At 42.3% G+C, this 22,018-nt stretch overlaps 1 protein-coding gene across 1 annotated transcript in view; it reads right to left on the bottom strand.

Moving 5' to 3' along the window:
* LOC135201041 (serrate RNA effector molecule homolog) overlaps window positions 1-22,018 on the bottom strand; it is a 162,135-nt gene that overhangs the window by 94,838 nt on the left and 45,279 nt on the right. The window contains 4 exon segments of the mRNA XM_064229888.1: window positions 5,368-5,643; window positions 6,541-6,683; window positions 17,084-17,154; window positions 17,157-17,321. Coding sequence (XP_064085958.1) covers window positions 5,368-5,643; window positions 6,541-6,683; window positions 17,084-17,154; window positions 17,157-17,321 — 655 coding nt within the window.

The raw sequence follows: 22,018 nt of genomic DNA, 5'->3' as shown, positions 1-22,018 counted from the left end.
AGACTCTCTCAACCCTCCAGTAATAATTCTTCTTCTACCTTCCTCCTCCTTATTGGTAATCTTGAATGACCCTGTTTGTCTTCTCTTAACTTTAATTTTATTTCCCCTAACAATTCTAACAAAATTTTCTTTCAAATTTATGGCCATACCCATTTTGCTCCTGGTTTTCTTACTTATTAGCCATGGTTTATCACCCTTCATAATTTTTGTCTTCAAATAAAAATACCAAATTTGTAACTAATTTGTATTTTTCATAACTAACAAACCTGAGGTCTTAACATTAGGATTTACTAGCGCCAAGCTGGAAACCGGTAGAATTAAAATTACACTTGTGAGATCCAGGGACTAATGGCATCTATACCAGGTCACGGGGCATGTATACCCAGAATGCCCACGGCTACCTGTGACCCATCAGTTATATTTCTAACCCAGTTTAGACTGCTAGAGGGGTGGTTCGAGGTGGGCCTTTAACTGTTAAGACCTCAGGTTTGTTAGTTATGAAAAATACAAATTAGTTACAAATTTGGTATTTGTTCATACACGAAACAAACCTTCGGTCTTAACATTAGGATAGACTTACTATTGGAGGGAGGTAAGTCTCTACAACTGACTGGGAGTTTGCCACCTTATCCATTTCCGAATATATAGGGAAATTCTCAGAGAATGGACAATGAACCTAGGACCAAAGATATAAGCGGATCTATTGGTTTCCTCCCACTGGGTGTAGATACCATTCTACTGTTTACTCTTGTCCCTTGCGACTGGATCCACCTTCACCCCTCTTTTCCTTATTATCCAGAGGGGTGTGTTGCTACTGAAAAGTATATCATCAGCTAAGATAGCTTCACAGTATGGCTGACCATCTCACCTGCATCTAGTCCGTTCCAGCACATGACGGTACTCTCCTTCATATTGCCCGTAGTTAAAGGAGTAGGAAGAAAGTAGTAAAGAAAAAAGACCAGTCATCCATTCATTCTACTTTCATACCTTCATCTTAGACTAGACGCAAACTGACCCGCCAGGGGCACTGGATGAACTATATCACTTGTTGGGCCGCCACCACTGGACCCAAGGAAAAGGTGTCCAAGGATCTATGGGCAACATCTTTCAAATAAAATGAGGTGAAAGTTGTTTGACGCTTCCACACGCCAGCTTTCAGAATTTTATCCACAGACATGTTCTTCTTAAATGCCAGGGAAGCACTCACACCCTGATGTCATGAGCTCTAGCTCCCACCTGGCTATCTGACCCTCTGTCTTCTGCAGTATAAGCATCTCTGATCGTCTCCCTTAGCCAAAATGATATTGTATTTTTGGACAAACTTCCTTCTTGTTCCGTCCTGTACTTACGAACAACCTCTGGCACCCCGGCCTGAGGTGCCTTGTTCTCTTTAAGTACTCCCTTAGTGCCCTGACGGGGCACAGGAGCATTTCAGCTTTGTCGTTGTCTACAAAGTCTGCCAAGGAAGGTATGGTAAAGGAGTCGAATCTGCCGTCTACTATTGTTGGATTTTGGGTCTTTGCCACGAATTCTGGGACAAACTCACACACCATTGATCTCCAACCTCTCGAGTGCTTTATGAGATATGAGAGGCCATGTAGCTCCCCCACCCTTTGGTTGAAGCCAGGGCCAATAAGAAGACTGTCTTCAGGGTCAGGCTCCTATCCGTGGACTGCCTTAGTGGTTCGTAGGGGGGTTTTGTCAGACTACTCAGTACCTTGGTCAGATCCCAATCTGGGTGCTAGCCCTTTGGTGGGCATGACTGTTCAAAGCTCCTCATCAGCATGGCCAACTCCCATGAAGACGATATGTCCACTCCTTTCATTCGTAAGACTGAGGCTAGAGCAGCCCTGTACCCCTTCACTGCAGATACAGACATATGTTTTTCTGTTCTGAGATATATCAGAAAGTCTGCTAACTGCTGAATAGTGGTACCGAGTGGAGACACGTTCCCTCTACGACACCAATCACAGTATGCTGACCACTTCCTTGGTATACTGTCGCAGATGATTTTCTGATATTACCTGCCATCTGAGTTGCTGCTTTCTGCGAAAACCCTCGCTCTCGGAGGAGATACTTGACAGTCTCCACCGTGAAGCGATAGGGACTTCACCGACTGGTGGTACCTCTCCACGTGAGGCTGACACAGAAGGTTGCTCCATGGAGGTAACTCTCTTGGCACATCTACTAGGAGTTCCAGTAGGTCTGGAAACCACTCTGCTTTCGGCCATAACGGGGCTACCAGGGTCATCTTGAGGTTCTGAGACCGCATTACCCTGTTCAGAACCTGACGGATTAGACAAAATGGAGGAAATGCGTACACGTCCAGATTGTCCCAGGGGTGTTGTAGCGCATCTTCTGCTACTGCCTCTGCGTCCGGGACTACTGAACAATACACTTCCAACTTTTTGTTGTACCTGGTTGCGAATAGGTCTATGATCGGTCCTTCCCACAACATGAGCATCCTGTCCACTACCTGTTGGTGTAGGGACCACTCCGTTCCCAGAATCTGATCCCTGCGGCTCAACTTGTCGGCCACTATGTTTCTTTTTCCCGGAATATACCTGGCTTTGATGTCTACCAGGTTCTCTATAGCCCACTGGTGAAGTTGAACTGTCATCACATGTAAACTGCCGAGAAACTAGGCCTCCTTGCTTGTTTATATAAGCTACTACTGTGGTGTTGTCTGACATCAATACCACTGAGTGTCCCTTTACTCTCTCCCTGAATTCTTGTAGAGCCAGGAAAGCTGCTTTCAACTCCAGCACGTTTATATGGAGTTCTCTGTCCTTGCAACTCCATTTTGCTGACACCATCAACTCCTCCATATGGGCTCCCCAGCCTTCTAGTGACGCATCCGAGAACAGCAAGAGGTCTGGGGAGGATTGTTGAAGGGGGACACCCACTGTCAGATTGTCGTCGTCCACCCACCACAGCAAGTCTTTCCTCACTTCTGCCGACAAGGGAATTTGCTCGTACGGGTGATCTACTGTTGGTGACCAAAAACTCCTTCATCCTCCATTGTAGGGACCGAAGGTGTAGCCTTCCTTGTGGTACTAGCTTCTCCAGGGAGGTTAGGATTCCCAGCACCACCTGCCACTGTCTTGCTGGCTGTGTCTGCTTTCCCAGAAAGGCATTCACCACTTGTTTGCATTTCTCTACTCTTTGGTCTGTCGGGAATACTTTGGCTTGTGTTGTGTCTATCACCATTCCCAGATATTCCAAACGTTGACTTGGATCCAGCTGCGACTTCTGCTGATTCACCACAATACCTAGGCTGTGACAAAGCTGCAGGGAGGGCCGCCCTGTCCCTGAGTAATTTCTCCCTGGACTTTGCTATCACCAGCAATCGTCCAGATATCTTATTAGCCTGATCCCCTGAGCATGCGCCCACGCCGACACGAGGGTGAACACTCTTGTAAAAACTTGAGGAGACGTTGTCAATCCGAAGCACAGGACCTTGAACTCGAAAGCTTTCCCTGCAAGACTGAAGCGGAGAAATTTCCTTGAAGACTGATGGACTGGTATCTGAAAGTATGCGTCCTTTAGATCGACTGTCAGCATAAAGTCTCCGATTCTGACTGCTTGTAGAACCGTTTTCGGAGTTTCCATCTTGAAACTGGTTTTCCTTATAAACAGATTCAGCGTTGACAGGTCTATTACTGTCCTCCACTCCCCGTTGGCTTTGGGTACCAGGAAAATCCTGCTGTAGAAGCCTTTTGTCGGACTGCATACTTGTTGCACAGCTCCTTTTTTCCATCATCTTCTTCACTTCGTCCTGCAGAATAGTGGCCTTCTGAGATTTGTGGGCATAAGTGACGTGGGGTAATGGTTGATCTGTCAGGGGCGGGTTACCTCGAACGGAATCAAATACCCGATCCTGAGAACATCCACCACCCACTGCTCTGCCCCTAGTTCCTGCCACACCTTCCAGTGATTTGCCAGGCAACCCCCCACTGGTGTGGCCGAGTGATGGGAGGCGCCCATCCTATCTTCTTGAGCCTCTCCCTCTTCCCCTATTGCCCCTTCCTCTGTTGTTTCTATTGTGAAAGGGCCGATGAGTTATCCTCTTTGGGGAAGAGGGTCTTGTGACTCTATTAGGGATGCTATGTCTCACTGTCTTCTTTCGAGGCATCTGTTGTTGTCTTCCCTCCAAAGGAGTAGTTTGACTGTTAGAGGTTTTCCTAACTGCCTGTTGCACCAACCTATCGTTAGTGTCCATCCTTCTTCTATCTATCGCCTCTTCCAGTATGACCTCTGGCAACCGTAGTTGCGATTCCAAGATATCCCCATTCCTCATTGCTAACAGGGAATCCAAATCCACATTGCGGCTTAGTCTAGCCAATGCTGCATCTCTCCTCATTAGCAGGATATTTGCCCAAACATTGGCACTTACGTTTGTCAGGTACGCAATCGCCTTGGACCCTGACTGTAGTAATCTAATGAACAATGGTTCATCCACTACTTTCCTTGTTGCTTTCCGAGGATGCAATTTTCGCCACTGCTGTTGACCAAAGGTCTGACCAGGACGCAGCCTGAAAGACAGAAGAAGCTGTTGCTTCTAACGTAGCAGCCTCTTGGTACGTCATCGAAGGGCACTCCATTTTAAACCTGATCCAAGGTTAATCCAGGCCTTAACCTTACAACATTAGGGTTCATTTGTCTAGACAGCAAAGGGACCTTCGGTGTCGTATAATATTTCCTTTGCTTTATCATTGGAGGGGGAATAAATTTAAATGATCTATTAGATCTTAAGGAATTATCCCTCCCTGCAATCTTTGCGTTTACGTGTTGCAAGACCGATTCCGCATGACTCGAACAAGGCAATTCATACGACACCTTGGTATCCCTCTTTAGTCCAAACGCCATGTCAATTCCAGGAGGAAGCATACTGGCCGGTGTTTCTGTCTGCCCCTACGGCCGCGGTCTCTTTGATCTTTGCTGGCCGCTGTTGGCTCGATCCCAGATAGTCAGCAGGGAATGAAAACTCTTAGCTTCTCCTTCAAGCATGCTTTTCCCCATTGCTGTTACACTGATTCTGCCTTTTCATACCTAATTAAAAAGTGTCTCATCTTTTCACTAGATGACAATGTTTATATTCTATAACACAGTGCCAATATGATAATAAGAGTACTAGCAATATATTGTAATTTGATACAGCAAGCAAAACAACCTTTATTTAAAGCATCATTATTATAAATATAGCTGTACTGATCAACTTTTGTAAATGATTAATTTTGGTATATATAAATATCAAACAATATAGTGTTTCTTTTATAACAGCATAGACTTGGATGCTTTAATCCATTATATCTGTGAGCTACTGTACTTCATTTTCTTGTTACTGATATTCAATAATTCCCATACCTTTATCATCATCAATCTTGGTAACTTCTTCACCTGGGGGTTCCAGTCCATTTTCTTTAGCAGGAGTATCTTCTTTTGGTTCAGTTTCAATTTCATTTTCTTCAGTGCTAACTGTCTCTTTTTCTTCATCTTCCTTTTCTTTTGTAGAACTTGTTTCTGTTTCTTCTTTCTCCATTCCCGGTGGTGGTGGTTCCTTGCTTTCCTCCTCCATGCGTTCATCTTCTGAATCACTCGATGAACTGGATGAGCTATCGGAGTGTTTGCGTTTACGTGTTTCTGAAGGAGGAATAGTAAAAACAACGATAAGACATTCGATAAGACATTCTTAAAGATGAAATTAGGTATTTACTGAATAAAGATCAACCAGTACTGTGGGAGTAAAGCTGCACTAAACCAAGGGGTATGTATCCATAAATTGCTGTAGTAATTATGATAGGATTGGTTGGTGGAATGGGAAGCTTGTTTTGAATATTTCAATTGCCATGCTTATCCTAAGGTGTTTGGTATGAGCAGCAATAGGTCCTATTTGATCATAAAGTCATGGAATTGATCAGATTGTATAATACCAAGATGGCACCTGAACTGGCAGGGGCAGAAAAGAGGACTGAGTCTGATCCAAGCTTTTCTCTCACTTGTTAATTGAGGCATCCCCTGCCAGAAGGGCGAAACCCAGAAATAAGAGTTTAGAGTATATGTGGTTCAAGTTATGTAATGATATCTTACATGTAATTGTACAAAATGCATCCCTGCCTGAAGGGCGTAACCAAGAAATACGAGTTTTGAGTAATTGCACATGGATTGGCTGCTGTGTGGATGTGTACCGAGCCGGCTCTCCCATTGGCTCAATCATACCCCCTTCTGCGTCCTCACACAAGAACTAACCATATGGCTTGAAACTAGTTGGAATAGGTGATTTGAAGCCTTCGTAGCAGCGACACAGAGCCACTTTCTGCCTGAAAACTTCCACCACATGATTAATAGTGGCCTCTAATGCCCGTATCCAGCACTAATTAATAACCACCAAATTTTGGTTATGCCCTTCTGGAGGGGATGCCTCAATTCAACAGGCTCTAACTTATACAAGGAAAAAAAAATAAGCTTTCGCTTGTCCTTTGCTTCTACATAGGGAAACCCAGAGCCAAATTAATACAAAAAGAAAATCTTATATCATACCCTTCTCTCCATCTGAGCCTTTCTGTTTTAAATACTCCTTTGCTTTCTTCTGCAGTTCCATTTGTTCCTCAGACATGTCCATCTTTAGCGGTTCTTCTGGATTCTTGTCTTCAGTGACCTCTTTCTCCTCACCCTCATCAGAACTAAAATAAAAGTATTTTAGCATTTAGTTTTGTAACCCATATCAAATAATGAACATAATTCAAATTATCACTGGTCCTATTAGTTTAATACTAATATTACTAGGCAATCTGCAAACCCTAACTGGGAAAGCATAATACCACAAAGTCAGGGACCCCGAAAAGCAAAGTAGACCAGTTCAAGACAAAAATACATTAAAAAAATAAAAAACTACACGAGAGAAGTAACAATTACAACAAAAAAACTATGAAATAAGAATTGCATAAATTTGTATCCAGTTTGAAATTTTCAAGTTCCAAAGATTCAGCAACATGACTAAGAAAATAAACTGCTCAGGATTGAACATTCATTCAACATACCAAATTAAAAAGAAATTTGTATTTTCCTACCATACAAACCTCAGCTTTCATATATAGAGTATCGCACGTTTATTAACTTTGGCTGTTCTCAACTTGTCCATGAAAACAAAATCCTAACACTACCCAAGTCACATGAGACAAACACACACCACAGCTCTGCTAACCTCCTAGAAGGAGTGAGAGACCGGGACCTATGCGAGGTGTATGAGGAGGGTAACTCTACTTATATGAAAGCATAGGGTTTGTATGTTAGGAAAAAAAATTATCTAATTTTTTTTTAATATGGTAAAGGTATTCTCCTACTTACGCTGAGATTAGGTGCCAAAAAACCCATCGTTTGTTGGAAAAATTGTATCCTACACTAGGGTAATCAATACCATCTACTACATATACAGTAGCCTAGCCTACACATCATTACTCTAAATATAACAGGCAGTGTCTGGTTAATGGTGATCCAGTTTCATGGTGCTTGTCAAGCGCCATAAAATCAGCGATTAATGACGCCTTAACGCACAGAGTTCTGGTTATTGATGCTATAAGGGGCTGATATTGAGCTATGGCGCCATAACATACCTAACAGGTGCCATTAACCAGTTACCAAACTCATAAGCACCATAAATCGCTGAATTTCAGTTAATGGCAGTTTTCACTCATCAGCACTCTGCTGAGAACCGAACCCACCCAATAACCAGGGACTGTCTGTGCAGTGCAGTCATTAAACCACCCACCCCATATAAATGGAGACTGCCTGTACAGTATACAGGGAGTCCCCGGCTTACGACGTTTTGAGATTACAACGCTTTTCGATTATATTCATCAGAAATTATTTCCAGGTTTACGATGCATGTCCCAGGGTTATAATGCTTATGACACCGATCTGACAGAAGATATATGACTCCAAAAATGCAAACTAATCAATATTCAAATTTCTTTTTGTTTTATGAAAAATGCAATAAAAATGCAGTTTACATAGTTTTTACTACACCCAAAGCATTAAAACTAAGGTTTTCTTAGGCTTTTTGATTATTTTTCGGCTTACAATGCCTCTCAAGAACGGAATGTAAGTAATATAATGTAAGTAATAATTATCAACTAAAGTCTTCCTAGGTTCCAATACCACTTTAGATTAATTTGGTTAAAAAAAAAAAAAAAACCAAATAATAATAAAAAAACTAATTAGGAGTTAAGCCTAGCCTACAGTATTCTCCCCCATATTCCGCAGGGGATAGGGAAACAGATAGAATCCACATAAATAGTTGAAACCTCTATAAAAAAAAAAAGCATAACAAAACTGTCTATTTTGTCAATTAAAAATCAAGAAAAAGCCACTAAACTAAATATGAATATATGTATATGCATATGTATGTATGTATGTATGTATGTATGTATGTAGTATGTATGTATGTATGTATGTATGTATGTATGTATATATATATATATATATAATATATATATATATATATATATATATATATATATATATATATATATATATATATATATATATATATATATAAAAACAGGAATTTGTCGACATTTCTCTTAGAATAAGTGCACATAGGTGTAGTTTCCACAAATAATGGGTATAGATGCTCAAGAGAGAAATCTGCTATAATATTAGGGTTCACTGTACTCTACACATACAGTCGTCAACCCCACCTATTAGCGGACTCACATAATCATTGATTTCTCTCTGGAGCATATACCCCCTTTAATTGCAGGAAATTCACTGCATTTTTCTATGAAAAATATACACAAAGTCCTGTTTTTTTATCAATTCCATCATACAATAACTGTGACAAAACTAGTGAAAAAAAAAACCTGGTATAAACATTTTAAATGGGTTTTCTCGAGTATTAACAAAATAGGCTGTTTTAAGCCTATTAATAATGGTTTCAACTATTCGCGGCTTCTACCTATGAGGGGTCTGGTACCCATCCCCCCCCCGAATACAGGGAACACTGCATATGGCATAGTAACTAACCCTTGGTGGATGGGTGAAAAAATCAATATGCAGTGCTGGCCGGGTAAACTTTGAGGTCAGCCGATTTATTAAAAAAAAAAAAATAAATAAATAAAAAAAAAAATAAATAAATAAATAAAATCAATGGAAAGAGGTAGATATGCAAATTTACATGATGAAATATAAAAAAGGAACTAAAAAATTTTCCCTACCTTCATGGAAAGTTGAAAATGACTATTTACAGCCCCTTGCGGGGCATCTTTTACAAGATAATCATAAAGTTATCAACTTATATATGTTTTTATAAATTATTTTATTTTGTAAAAATGATATTATGAAACAATAAAGTTTTATACATACTTACCTGGCAGATATATACTTAGCTATTTGACTCCGTCGTCCGACAGAAATTCGAATTTCGCGCACACGCTACCTGTAGGTCAGGTGATCTACTTACCTGCCCGCTGGGTGGCAGGACTAGGAACCATACCCATGTTTCTATCATATTTTTTCTATACTCCGCCTGTCTCCTGAGGGGAGGTAGGGTGGGTATAATTTTGTATATATCTGCCAGGTAAGTATGTATAAAACTTTATTGTATCATAACAATATCATTTTTATACATTTAACTTACCTGTCAGATATATACTTAGCTGATTCACACCATTGGAGGTGGGACAGAGACAGCTAAATACAGAATCAAACAGGAATCACACTATCGTTGTAGGTAATAAATAAATAAAACCTTGGTTCCTACCTGTTTAGACTGAAGACTTCATGAATACAATCCTCCTAGGAGTTCTAGTCAGTCTCAAGAGCCTCAGCGAGATATTGATCTATGGCTAAGAGTTCTTGTGGTTCTGCCAAAGGGGTCTTACCCGCTTACTTGGTAGATCCTGGAAGGACTATGTCAATGGGTGCTTATCCACTTACTTGACAAGACCTATACAAGGAGCACAACATCGATCCGCTGTAATTCACCTCAACCTATCTCCATGTTAGTTCTAAGATTGCAAGAAGTTATCCCCTAACCTCTTGCTAACAACCACAAACTCGAATCACAAACATTCGTACTAGTAAAAAAAAAAAAAAAAAAAAAAAAAAAAAAAAAAAAGTTTGTACAATCTAGTCAGTAAGACGTCTCTTGATTCCCCCACTGATCCAAACAAGGAGGCCCGTGCACCACCAAGCATACTAATCAGCAGAAAAAACCAACAACTCGTCTCACAAGGTAGATCTATGTACTATCAAAATTAGAAAAAATACAAATTTTTCTAAGGATCGTTGTGTGTTCCCAGCCCCAGCACTGTATCGGCTGATACAAAAGGACCCAGAGAGAAACACTTTCCATATGTTACTTTAACGTCCTTAAGGTAGTGCGATGCGAATACTGAATTACACCTCCAGTAAGTCGCATCCACAATGTCTTTTAAAGACATGTTCTTCTGAAAAGCTAATGAAGTGGCCACCGCTCTAACCTCATGAGCCTTCACTCGGAGAGTCCTGAAAGTCTTCAGTGCAGTTATTATGAGCATCCGTAATAATGCTCCTCACAAAAAATGCTAATGCATTTTTTGACATGGGTCTACTAGGATCCGAAACTGCGCACACAGGCTTTGTTTACATCCGTTAGAATTCATTCTTCTTCTTTAAATAGAACTTCAGAGCTCTAACCGGACATAAAGATCTTTCTAATTCCTCTCCTACTAGATTTGAAAGTCCTTTAACTTCAAAACTCTTTGGCCAGGGTTTTGAAGGGTTCTCGTTCTTGGCCAGAAACAGAGTCTGGAAAGAACAAATTGCCGCATCACTCTTAAATCCTACTCGAGAATCTAGAGCGTGTATCTCACTAATTCTCTTCGCAGTCGCTAAAGACAAGAAAATACATTTTCTCGTTAGATCTCTAAACGACGCATTGAGAGGAGGTTCAAATCTACTAGATGACAGAAATCTCAAAACTACATCTAGGTTCCAGTTAGGAGTGCGAGGAGAAAAGGTTTTAGAGGTTTCAAAAGATCTAATAAGATCGTGGAGATCTTTATCTTCTGCTACTCTCAAACCTTGTTTCGAAATACGGCAGAAAGCATACTTCGATAACCTTTAATGGTAGAAACTGATAATTTTGATTCTTCCCTAAGGAAAATCAAGAAATCAGCTATGTTGGTCACAGAGGTATCGGAGGAGGACAGTTTATTCTTCTTACACCATCTTCTAAAAACATCCCATTTTGATTGGTAGACCCGAATAGTTGAAGATCTTCGGGCCCTAGCAATTGCTTTTGAAGCTTTGCTTGAAAAGCCTCTCGCTCTGACAAGTCTTTCGATAGTCGAAAGGCAGTCAGAGCGAGAGCGGGGAGGTTTTGATGGTACCTCTCGAAATGGAAGAGATCTTGGGAAGTTCACTGTCCATTCCTGTACCTCTGTGAACCAGTCTTGAGACGGCCAAAAGGGAGTGATGAGTGTTAGTCTCGTCCCTCTTGATGCCGCAAATTTTCTTAACACCACTTCTAACATTTTGAAGGGGGGAAAGGCGTAGGCATCTAGGCCTGACCAGTCCAGCAGCATGGCGTCCACCGCTATTGCTCTCGGGTCTTCCACTAAGGAGCAAAAGTTCTCTATCCTTCTGGAGGTAGGTAGGTGGCAAATAGGTCTATATGTGGACTGCCCCACAGGGACCACAGAGCTTGACACACCTGAATGTGAAGGGTCCATTCTGGGTGGGGAAAAGAAAATTTTTTGGTTTACCGCTTAGGCCTGTCTGCTCTGATGTTTATCTCTCTTTCACGAATCTTGTTGAGGAGTCAACTTCTTTTCTTTCGCCCAATACAACAGCTCTTTTGCTATATGGAACAGAGAAAGAGAGTGAGTTCCCCCTTGTTTCTTGATATAGGCCAACGCTGTGGTGTTGTCAGAGTTGACCTGTACCACTTGACCTAACACCTCTGTCTCGAAGGCTTTTAGAGCTAGAAGAACGGCATAAAGTTCTTTGGAGTTTATATGCCAGTCTTGCTGATCCTTCCTCCATTGGCCTGATACTTCTTTTGTCCCTAGAGTCGCTCCCCAATCCCCTTTCTCTGAAGCGTCTGAGAACAAGATTAGGTTTGGGTTCCGAACCTCTAGAGACAAGCCTCGTTCTTTTCTAAGGGAAAACCCACCACTTCAATGATGATTCTTTACTTCCAGAGGAATACTGAAAGTGTCTGAAAGTTGGCCCGTTCTTCCAACTCCAAATTCTTCTTAGGAAGAATTGAAGAGGGCGTAGGTGGAGTCTTCCTAGCGAAATGAACTGTTCTAGTGAGGAAAGGGTTCCCAGAAGACTTAACCACTCCCTCACCGAACTCCGTTCTTTCTCTAGGAAGCTCGAGATTTTCTGTAATCCCCGAGCAATCCTTTCCTCGGACGGCAAAAGCCCGAAAACCCTGAGAATCCATCCAAATCCCCAAATAGACTAAGTTCTGACTGGGGTTCATCTGAGATTTCTCGAGGTTCACGAGTAATCCTAACGTCTTTGCTAGGTTCAAAGTAGACTGTAGGTCCTCCAAACACAGTTTCTCCGACTTGGCCCGGATTAGCCAATCGTCGAGATACATTGAGATGTTTATCCCTTCTAAATTAAGCCATTTGGCCACGTTCCGCATCAGATACGTTGAATACCTGGAGGACTGGCGGTCGATAGGCCGAAGCACAAGGCCCTGAATTGGAAGATTTGTCCTTGTACAACAAATCTTAGATATTTTCTTGACGATGGGTGAATCGGGAACATGAAAGTAAGCATCCTGAAGGTCCAGGGATACCATCCAATCTCCCTGATGTAGGGAAGACAGAACTGAAGCTGAAGTCTCCATGGAGAACTTCTTTTCTCCACGTACCGGTTCAGGACGCTTACATCTAGGACGGGTCTCCATCCCCCCGAAGCCTTTGGAACCAAGAAAAGGCGGTTGTAAAACCCCGGGGAGAATGGATCCTGCACTAGCTCTATTGCATTCTTGTCCCTCATTGACACCACCGTCTGAAGGAGAGTCTCGTTCATCCAGGGTCCTTGTAACTCGTCGACAAATCCTTCGGAGATGTTGCCAAAGGAGGTCTGTCTACGAAGGGAATGATGTACCCCTTCTGTAGGACAGACAGAGTCCAGGGATCTGCTTCTCTTACGGACCAGGCCTCCAGAAAGTATTGAAGTCCGGCCCCTACCTGTGCTTGGAGGACATGGCTGCTATTTGCTCTTTTTAAAAGAGCGGAAGGAAGACCTCCCTCGCTTGTCGAAGGGTTTTGGGGGGGGGGGTTTTCTCTTCGAAGTTGATCGAGTTGAGGGGCTCCACGAAAGGGCACCACTGGAGTACGAGCCACTTTCTTCTTTTCTTTGTAGATTGCACAAGAAGGTCCTGCGTAGCCTTTTCTGACAGGGATCTCGAAACATCCTTCACTAACGATGAAGGAAACAGATGTTCTGACAGAGGTGCGAATAGTAGAGCGGACCTCTGAGAAGGAGAAACTCCTTTCGTCAGAAGGAACTGTAAAGAGATCTTTTATTTAACATTCCAGATCCAAAAGTGCCGCCAAACTCACCAGAAACCATCTTGCACAGCCTTATCCATGCAAGATAGGACACTGTGCAAAGTTTCTGGATCAAGAAAATCTGGCTCACTCGTCTTCTTAGCCAGCACCCCAAGAGACCAATCCAAGAAGTTGAACACCTCTAAGACGTGAAAAATTCCCTTAAGGTGCTGATCTAATTCTGACATACTCCAGGACGCCTTTGCTGAATTGAGAGACTAGACTGTCTTCTCACAGACTCTACAAGACTCGAGAAATCTGAATCTGCAGACGAGGGGAGCATCAATCCCATCGCCTCTTCCTTCTTACCAAATGCCTCTTTTCCCTGTCAGCTTGGAGGGAGGAGAGCAATAAACAGTTATCAGAGTTTCCTTTTAAGATAAAAGCCAAGAATCCAAAGACACGAGGGCTTTTCTCATTGAGATCGCAGGCTTCATCTTCAAGAAAGCCGAGGATTTCGGGGTTTTTGTGCTCGAAAACAGAGATCTCGGCGAAGGAGGAGCCGCAGGACTAAGAGAATCCCCAAACTCCTCAAGAAGTAACGAGGCTAGACTTTTATAATTGGAAAAGTCCCTCGTTGGTTGAAACTTCTTCCTCAGAAATCTCTTCAAGTTCAAGGTTAGAAGGAGATCGCTCTTTCCTGAACGATTCTCTATCAAGAGAAGTCGCTCTAGGAGAATTGTTTCTAGTAGGTGAAGGACTACGAACAATAAAGTCCCCACAACTAGTAGAAGCCTCACGTCTAGAAGAAGCCTCGCGTCTGGGAGGCGTCACGCTTCTGGCTGGCGTCTTGCGCCTTGCAGCGTCCTCGCGTTTACCTGGCGCCTCTCTCCTGGGAGGCGTCACGCTTCTGGTTGACGTCACGCGCCTTGGAGCGTCCTCGCGCTTGCCTGGCGCCTCTCTCCTGAGAGGCGTCACGCTTCTTGTTGACGTCTCGCGCCTCGTAGCGTCCTGGCGCTTGCCTAGCGCCTCGTTCCAGGGAGGCGTCATGCTTCTGGCTGGCGTCACCCGCTTTGGAGCGTCCTCGCGCTTGCCTGGCGACTCTCTCCTGAGAGGCGTCACGCTTCTTGTTGACGTCTCGCGCCTCGTAGCGTCCTGGCGCTTGCCCGGTGTCTCGCTCCTGGGAGGCGTCCTGCTTCTGGTTGGCGTCACGCACCTGGATCGAAACTCGCGTCTGGTTGACGTCTCGCGCTTGGAATACTCGACACGCCTGACTGGGCGACTCGCATCTGGAAAGCGCTTCGCGTCTGGCTGGCGCTTCACGCTTGGCTGACCCTTCGCGTCTAGAGAACTCGACGCTCTTGTATGGCGTCTCGCGCCTGGAAGGCTGTATGCGTTTCGTTGGCGTCTTGCGTTTGACAGGAGAACGGATCTTGCTCGGCCTATGCAAGGCTGATGAATCCGATTCCAAATCGGAGGATGACAAAATTCTATGGCGAGTCTGAACCCTCGACAGCCTAGACTTCTTAATAGGCAGGAAGTCGTCTTTCCTTCTGGGAGGGTCTTTTGACAGAACTCCCACCAGAGAAGTGATGGAATCCTGCATAGTGCGAAGGATTCTATCAGTCTCTTCATTATTGTCTACCCTCGGTTGTTTAATTACTGAATGGTCCTCCTCTTGAAAACGCTCAGGACTTGACGTAATCCTGGGTTCATCCAAACGTCTTTTCTGGGGGCGAGAAAGATCCGCCGATCTCCAACCTCTTTTAGGTGAAGAATTCTCCGAGGAGGAGAAACACTCACGCAGAATGCTTTTTCTGTAGCGTTCTCTGACATTCTGTGGCGATACAGAAAATGCCGAAGGGACGTCTGACTGTTGGGGATCCTCCACAACCTCCTTACGGCTTTCGACATTCCTTCTCCTCTGGGCTTGGGAGCTTGAAAGAGGTCTAGGCCTGGGAGCGTTGTGGAGACAATCAAACGCCCCCTCCACAGCACTGGGGACACTTACATCACTATCCACAGCACTATAATCACACTGCTTACCTTCAATGGCCGCCATTTTGGTTTCCATTTTCTGAAGGGCGGCTTTAAGATTCGCAATCTCAGATGCCGAATCTGTGGGTTCTAATAAAGGAGCAGGTACATTAGATGGGGCAGTAAAAGGAGAAGAGGGTATAATATTACTGATAACCCCGCTAGATACAGAACTAGACAAAGGTTTGGAAGAAGACCTCCTCACCCTGTCTCTTTCCAACTTCTTCAAGTATGAAGTTAGAGATTTCCATTCTTCCGCACTCAAATCCTTGCATTCATTATAAGTATCAACTAAAGAACATTCATACATCCTGCATTTCTTGCAAATAGTATGAGGATCAAGCGATGCCTTCGGCATCCTAACTTTACAACCCACATTCACACACATTCTCACCACACTTCCAGAATCAGACATCATGTTGAACAATCCAAATCAAATTCCAAAAACGGTCCACAATCGCATATGCCAGTACAATCAATGCAAATACGTCACCGAGAAGTCCAAACAAAGATCAATTGCGATGCAAAATACGAATCCAGCTGGAGATACCCACAACGATGTTGCCAGTATGGCCGACAGAAAAAATATGATAGAACATAGGAATGGTTCCTAGTCCTGCCACCCAGCGGCAGGTAAGTAGATCACCTGACCTACAGGTAGCGTGTGCGCAAAATTCGAATTTCTGTCGGACGACGGAGTCAAATAGCCAAGTATATATCTGACAGGTAAGTTAAATGTATAAAATTATAATTACAGCTCACTCAATATCAAAACAGAAAAGAAATAAAATCAGTAACAAATTCTTAACATATTTGCTGAAAAATATTTACGTAAATTTACTGAGAACAGATTCTGTAACTTTCTTATTTGTACAGGTTTTTCTATTATTTTTTTTGCAAAATTACATTTACAACTGACACACTATCGTAAAAGACAAGAACTGAAACCAACAGCAACCCTTTGACATATCTATACGCAACTACAATAAGAAGTAGAGACGAATTTCTGTCAGACATTGTCAGCTAAAAAAAGTCAAACTGTGAAATACTATTCTTTTAGTAAAAGTACTTCTAAATAACGCTGAAAGCTACCATAAGGAAAATAATTCACCAAATATGTCTCAGATGAACAACCAGTAAAGAAAACTAACTCAAAATTATGCTGGAACCTAACAACCTCTGTTGTCAGTTGGCAGAAACAAATTGAAGGCTTTGCCTAGTTGTTCCTATCTTTCCCAAAAGTGGGAGGGGCTACTTACCTACGGCAAAACAAAAGAATTGCTACCGTGGAATTCAAATTTTAGCAGCTGTACTAGTTACAAACTATAGCTATGTGATGTAATTACAGGCAGTCACCGATAACCAGAACTCAGCACGTTATGGAGCCATAATTGACCACTTTTATGGCATTAGACAAGCCCCATATAACTGGATAGTCATTAATCGTGTCCGCCAATAACCAGGGGAGTGCCTGTACTTGATAAGTTATATACATTAAAAAGAAATTTTTCAAAGAGAGGAGACAAGAGCAATTCATCATCTCAACTTACTCCTCTCCTAAAATAAATGGTTTCTTCTCTTCTTCAGTTTTTTTTAAGCCTACTGTGGTTTTGACATCTTCTTTTCTGGGACTTGGTCCAACACTTGAAGGTCCAAATCTGTTCCACCCTCTAGCTTGATAACAACAGAATCCAAGAGCTTCAAGAGTTCCTCTGACTGGTCAGCATCAACTGTTATGTTCTCCATTCTCCCTGCACCATACAGTTCCACAAAAGTAGACACTCGCCACTGAAACAAAATTTATACAATTTGTATATTTTTTTTTTTTTGTTTTTTTTTAAATTTAAGGATTTCATATCAAACCTTAAAAATGAAAAATTAAGGAGTTGGATGTATACATATTTAGAAATAATTACAAATTGATGACACCCAATTCTTTACATTCATTAGGTAAAGACCTGTCTACTACTTTTGTCTACTAAACGAATCATTCAGGCAAAGCCTGTTAGTCAGGAAATATTAATGATTTTCTGTTTGGTAAAGCTGTGAAATACTAAATTAAGGGAGAATGAATTAGTAATAAAAAAACTCGCAATACAGTAGACCCCGTATTCATGCAGGATGGCGTTACAGACTCCACCTCCTCTGAATAGCTAGAATCTGGAAATATTTAGAACCCCTATAAATATGCTACATGTTAGTTCAAACTCAAGAAAAACCTACTTAAGGGTATCAGCTGGGTCAGAGATTAATTTGAGTGACGGTTTTCATATTTTTCCATGTGTTACCTCTAGTTAGAACTAAGATGCACACAATTTCAGGTGAATGGATGAAATTTTTTTTTTTTTTTTTTTTGTTTTTTTTTTTTTTTTTTTTTTTTTTTTTAACTAATATTTTTCTTTAAATATGACATTTTTCTTTTTAAGTACCTCTCTTTTTTTTTATCATTCAATTTAAAAAATTAAGTAATAGCAGAAAATTTAATCCTTATCAAATAAAACAGCAAACTCAAAAATCTAATATGTGATGTATGCTATTTAAAAAATATATTTTTGAAAATGCAATAAAAAAATACCATAAAATGTTTTTTAATTTATTAAATCTTGGTAAAAACTATTTTTTGGGAGAAAAAAGAAAAATAAATTTGCCGATGGGCTCTCTTACTATCTTTATTCAAATTTCTTTTTAGATTATTAAAATCCATTCATAAATAAGGGAGTTTTGGGAATATGAATGTAGAAAAATGTGTTTTGAGAAAAACGCAGTTAAGTTTTGCTAACCATTTATTTTGCTTTTAGAAGCATATAAAGTCTCTTGGAAAAGCCTACACGGCACCTGTTCCCCTCTCTTTTATAAGAGATATTATTCCCTAAAAAAAAAAAAAAAAAAAAAAAAAAAAAAAAAAAAAAAAAAAATTACAGAAAGTAGTTTATATTATTTTTGGGGGTTATCATAGAATGCCATTCTACTCTTGTCCAAAGGTCCGAGGAAGTGTTGCAATAGATTGAAAATACTAAATTTGTAACTAATTTGTATTTTTCATAACTAACAAACCGGAGGTCGTTAACATTGAGGATTTACTAGCGCCAAGCTGGAACCGTTAGAATTAAAATTACACTTGTGAGATAACCAGGGACTATTGGCATCTATACCAGGTCATCAGGGCATGGCATACCCAGAATGCCCTCAGCGTCCTGTGACCCACCAGTGTTTATATTTCTAACCCAGTTTAGACTGCTAGAGGGGTGGTTCGAGGTGGGCCTTTACCCGTCAAGGCCTCAGGTTTGTTAGTTATGAAAAATACAAATTAGTTACAAATTTGGTATTTGTTCATATATGGAACAAACCTTCGGTCTTAACATTAGGATAGACTTACTTATTGGAGGGAGGTAAGTCTCTATAACTGACTGGGAGTTTATTGCCACCTTATCCATTTCCGAATATTAGGGGAATTCCAAGAGAATGGACAATGAACCTAGAACCAAAGATATAAGCGAATCTATTGGTTTCCCTCACTGGGTGCTGATAATATTCTATGGTTTACACATTATGGGAGAACAGAGAACCTTCCCTTCTCACAAACTACTGTTGCCCCTTGTATCTGGATCCACCCTCACCCCTCTCTTCCCTATTATCTAGAGGGGTGTGTTGCTACTGAAAAGTATACCATAACCTAAGATAACTTCACAGTATGGCTGACCACCTCACCTGCATCTAGTCCGTTCCAGCATATGACGGTACTCTCCTTCATACTGCCCGTAAGTAAAGGAGTAGAAAGAAAGTAGTAAAGAAAAAAGACCAGTCATCCCATTCATTCTACTTTCATACCTTCATCTTAGACTAGACACAAAATGACCCGCCAGGGGTACTGGATGAGCTATATCACTTGTTGGGCCGCCACCACTGGACCCAAGGAAAAAGTATCCAAGGATCTATGGGCAACGTCTTTAAAATAAAATTAGGTGAAAGTTGTTTGGGGTTTCCAAACACCAGCTTTCAGAATTCTCTCCACAGACATGTTCTTCTTAAATGCCAAAGATGCACTTAAGCCTCTGATGTCATGAGCTCTAGCTCTCTCCTGGCTATTGGGCCCCCTGTCTTCTGTCATGTAGGCTTTCCTGATCGTCTCCCTTAGCCAAAACGATATTGTATTCCTGGACACTCCCTTCTTGTTCTGTCCTGTACTTACGAACCTCCGGCACCCCGGCCTGAGGTGCCTTGTCCTTCCTAAGTACGTACTCTCTTAGTACCCTGACGGGGCACAGAAGCATCTCATCTTTGTCATTGTCTACAAAGTCTAAGGAAGGTATGGAAAAGGAGTCGAATCTGCCGTCCATTATTGCTGGGTTTTGAGTCTTGGCCACAAATTCCGGAACAAACTCGAATACCATTGACTTCCAACCTCTTGAGTGCTTTATGAGATATGACAGGCCATGTAGCTCCCCCACCCTTTTGGTTGAAGCTAGGGCCAATAAGAAGACTGTCTTCAGGGTCAGGATCCTATCTGTGGTTCGTAGGGGGGTTTTGTCATACTACTCAGTACCATGGTCAGATCCCAATCTGGGGCTTTTAGTTCCTTTGGTGGACATGACTGTTCAAAGCTCTTCATCAGCATGGCCAACTCCCATGAAGACGAAATGTCCACCCCTTTCATTCGTAAGACTAAGGCTAGAGCAGCCCTGTACCCCTTCACTGCAGATACAGACATATGCCTTTCTGTCCTGAGATATACCAGAAAGTCTGCTAACTGCTGAATAGTGGTACCGAGTGGAGACAAGTTCCCTCTGCATCACCAGTCACAGTATGCCGACCACTTTCCTTGGTATACTGCCGCAGATGATTTTCTTATATTTCCTGCCATCTGAGTTGCTGCTTTTTGTGAAAACCCTCTCGCTCGGAGGAGATACTTGACAGTCTCCACCCGTGAAGCGATAGGGACTTCACCGACTGGTGGTACCTCCCCATGTGCGGCTGACATAGTAGGTTGCTCCATGGGGTAACTCTCTCGGCATGTCTATTAGGAGTTCCAGCAGGTCTGGAAACCACTCTGCCTTCGGCCATAAAGGAGCTACCAGGGTCATTTTGAGGTTCTGAGACCGCATTACCCTGTTCAGAACCTGACGGATTAGACAAAATGGAGGAAATTCGTACACGTCCAGATTGTCCCAAGGGTGTTGTAGCGCATCTTCTGCTACTGCCTCTGGGTCTGGGACTGACAATACACTTCCAACTTTTGTTGTACCTGGTTGCAAATAGGTCTATGATTGGCCTTTCCCACAACATGAACATCCTGTCCACTACCTGTTGGTGCAAGGACCACTCCGTTCCCAGTATCTGATCCCTGCGGCTCAACTTGTCGGCCACTTTGTTTCTGTTTTTCCCGGAATAATAGTTCCTGGCCCTGATGTCTACTAGGTTCTCTACAGCCCACTGATGAAGTCGAACTGTCATCACATGTAACTGCCGAGAAACTAGGCCTCCTTGTTTGTTTATATAAGCTACTACTGTGTTGTCTGACATCAATACCACAGAATGTCCCTTCACTCTCTCCCTGAATTCCTGTAGAGCTAGAAACACTGCTTTTAACTCCAGCACGTTTATATGGAGTTCTCTGTCCTCGCAACTCCATTTTGCTGACACCATCAACTTCTAGTGAAGCATCTGAGAACAGCAAGAGGTCCGGGGAGGGTTGTTGAAGGGGGACACCCACTGTCAGATTGTCGTCGTTCACCCACCACACCAAGTCTTTCAATTTGCTCGTACGGGTGATCTACTATTGGTGACCAAAACTCCTTCAGCCTCCCTTGTGGTACTAGCTTCTCCAAGGAAGTTAAGATTCCCAGTACTACCTGCCACTGCCTTGCTGGCTGTGTTTGTTTTCCCAGAAAGGCATTCACCACTTGTTTGCATTTCTCTATTCTCTGGTCTGTCGGGAATACTTTGGCTTTTATCGTGTCTATAACCATTCCCAGATACTCCAAACGTTGACTTGGATCCAACTGCGACTTCTCCTGATTTATCACAATACACAGACTGACAAAACTGCAGGAGGGTCGCCCTGTCCCTGAAGTAATTTCTCTCTGGACTTCGCTATCACCAGCCAATTGTCTAGATATCTTATTAGCCTGATCCCCTGAGCATGCGCCCACGTCGACACGTGAGTGAACACTCGTAAAAACTTGAGGAGACGTTGCCAATCTAAAGCACAGGACTTTGAATTCGAAAGCTTTCCCTGCAAGACTCATGGACTGGTATCTGAAAGTATGCGTCCTTCAGATTGATTGGCAGCATAAAATCCTTGATCCTGACTGCTTGTAGAACCATTTTTGGAGTTTCCATTTTGAAACTGGTTTTTCTTATAAACAAATTCAATGTTGACAGGTCTATTACTGTCCTCCACTCCCCGTTGGCTTTGGGTACCAAGAAAATCCTGCTGTAAAAGCCTGGCGGAATGGATACTTGTTCCACAGCCCCTTTTTCCATCA

This window comes from Macrobrachium nipponense, chromosome 27 (genome assembly GCF_015104395.2).
Source record: "Macrobrachium nipponense isolate FS-2020 chromosome 27, ASM1510439v2, whole genome shotgun sequence".
Lineage (NCBI taxonomy): Eukaryota > Metazoa > Arthropoda > Malacostraca > Decapoda > Palaemonidae > Macrobrachium > Macrobrachium nipponense.
Note: the sequence above shows the minus strand (reverse complement) of the source record. Positions and strands in the feature narration are given on the sequence as shown.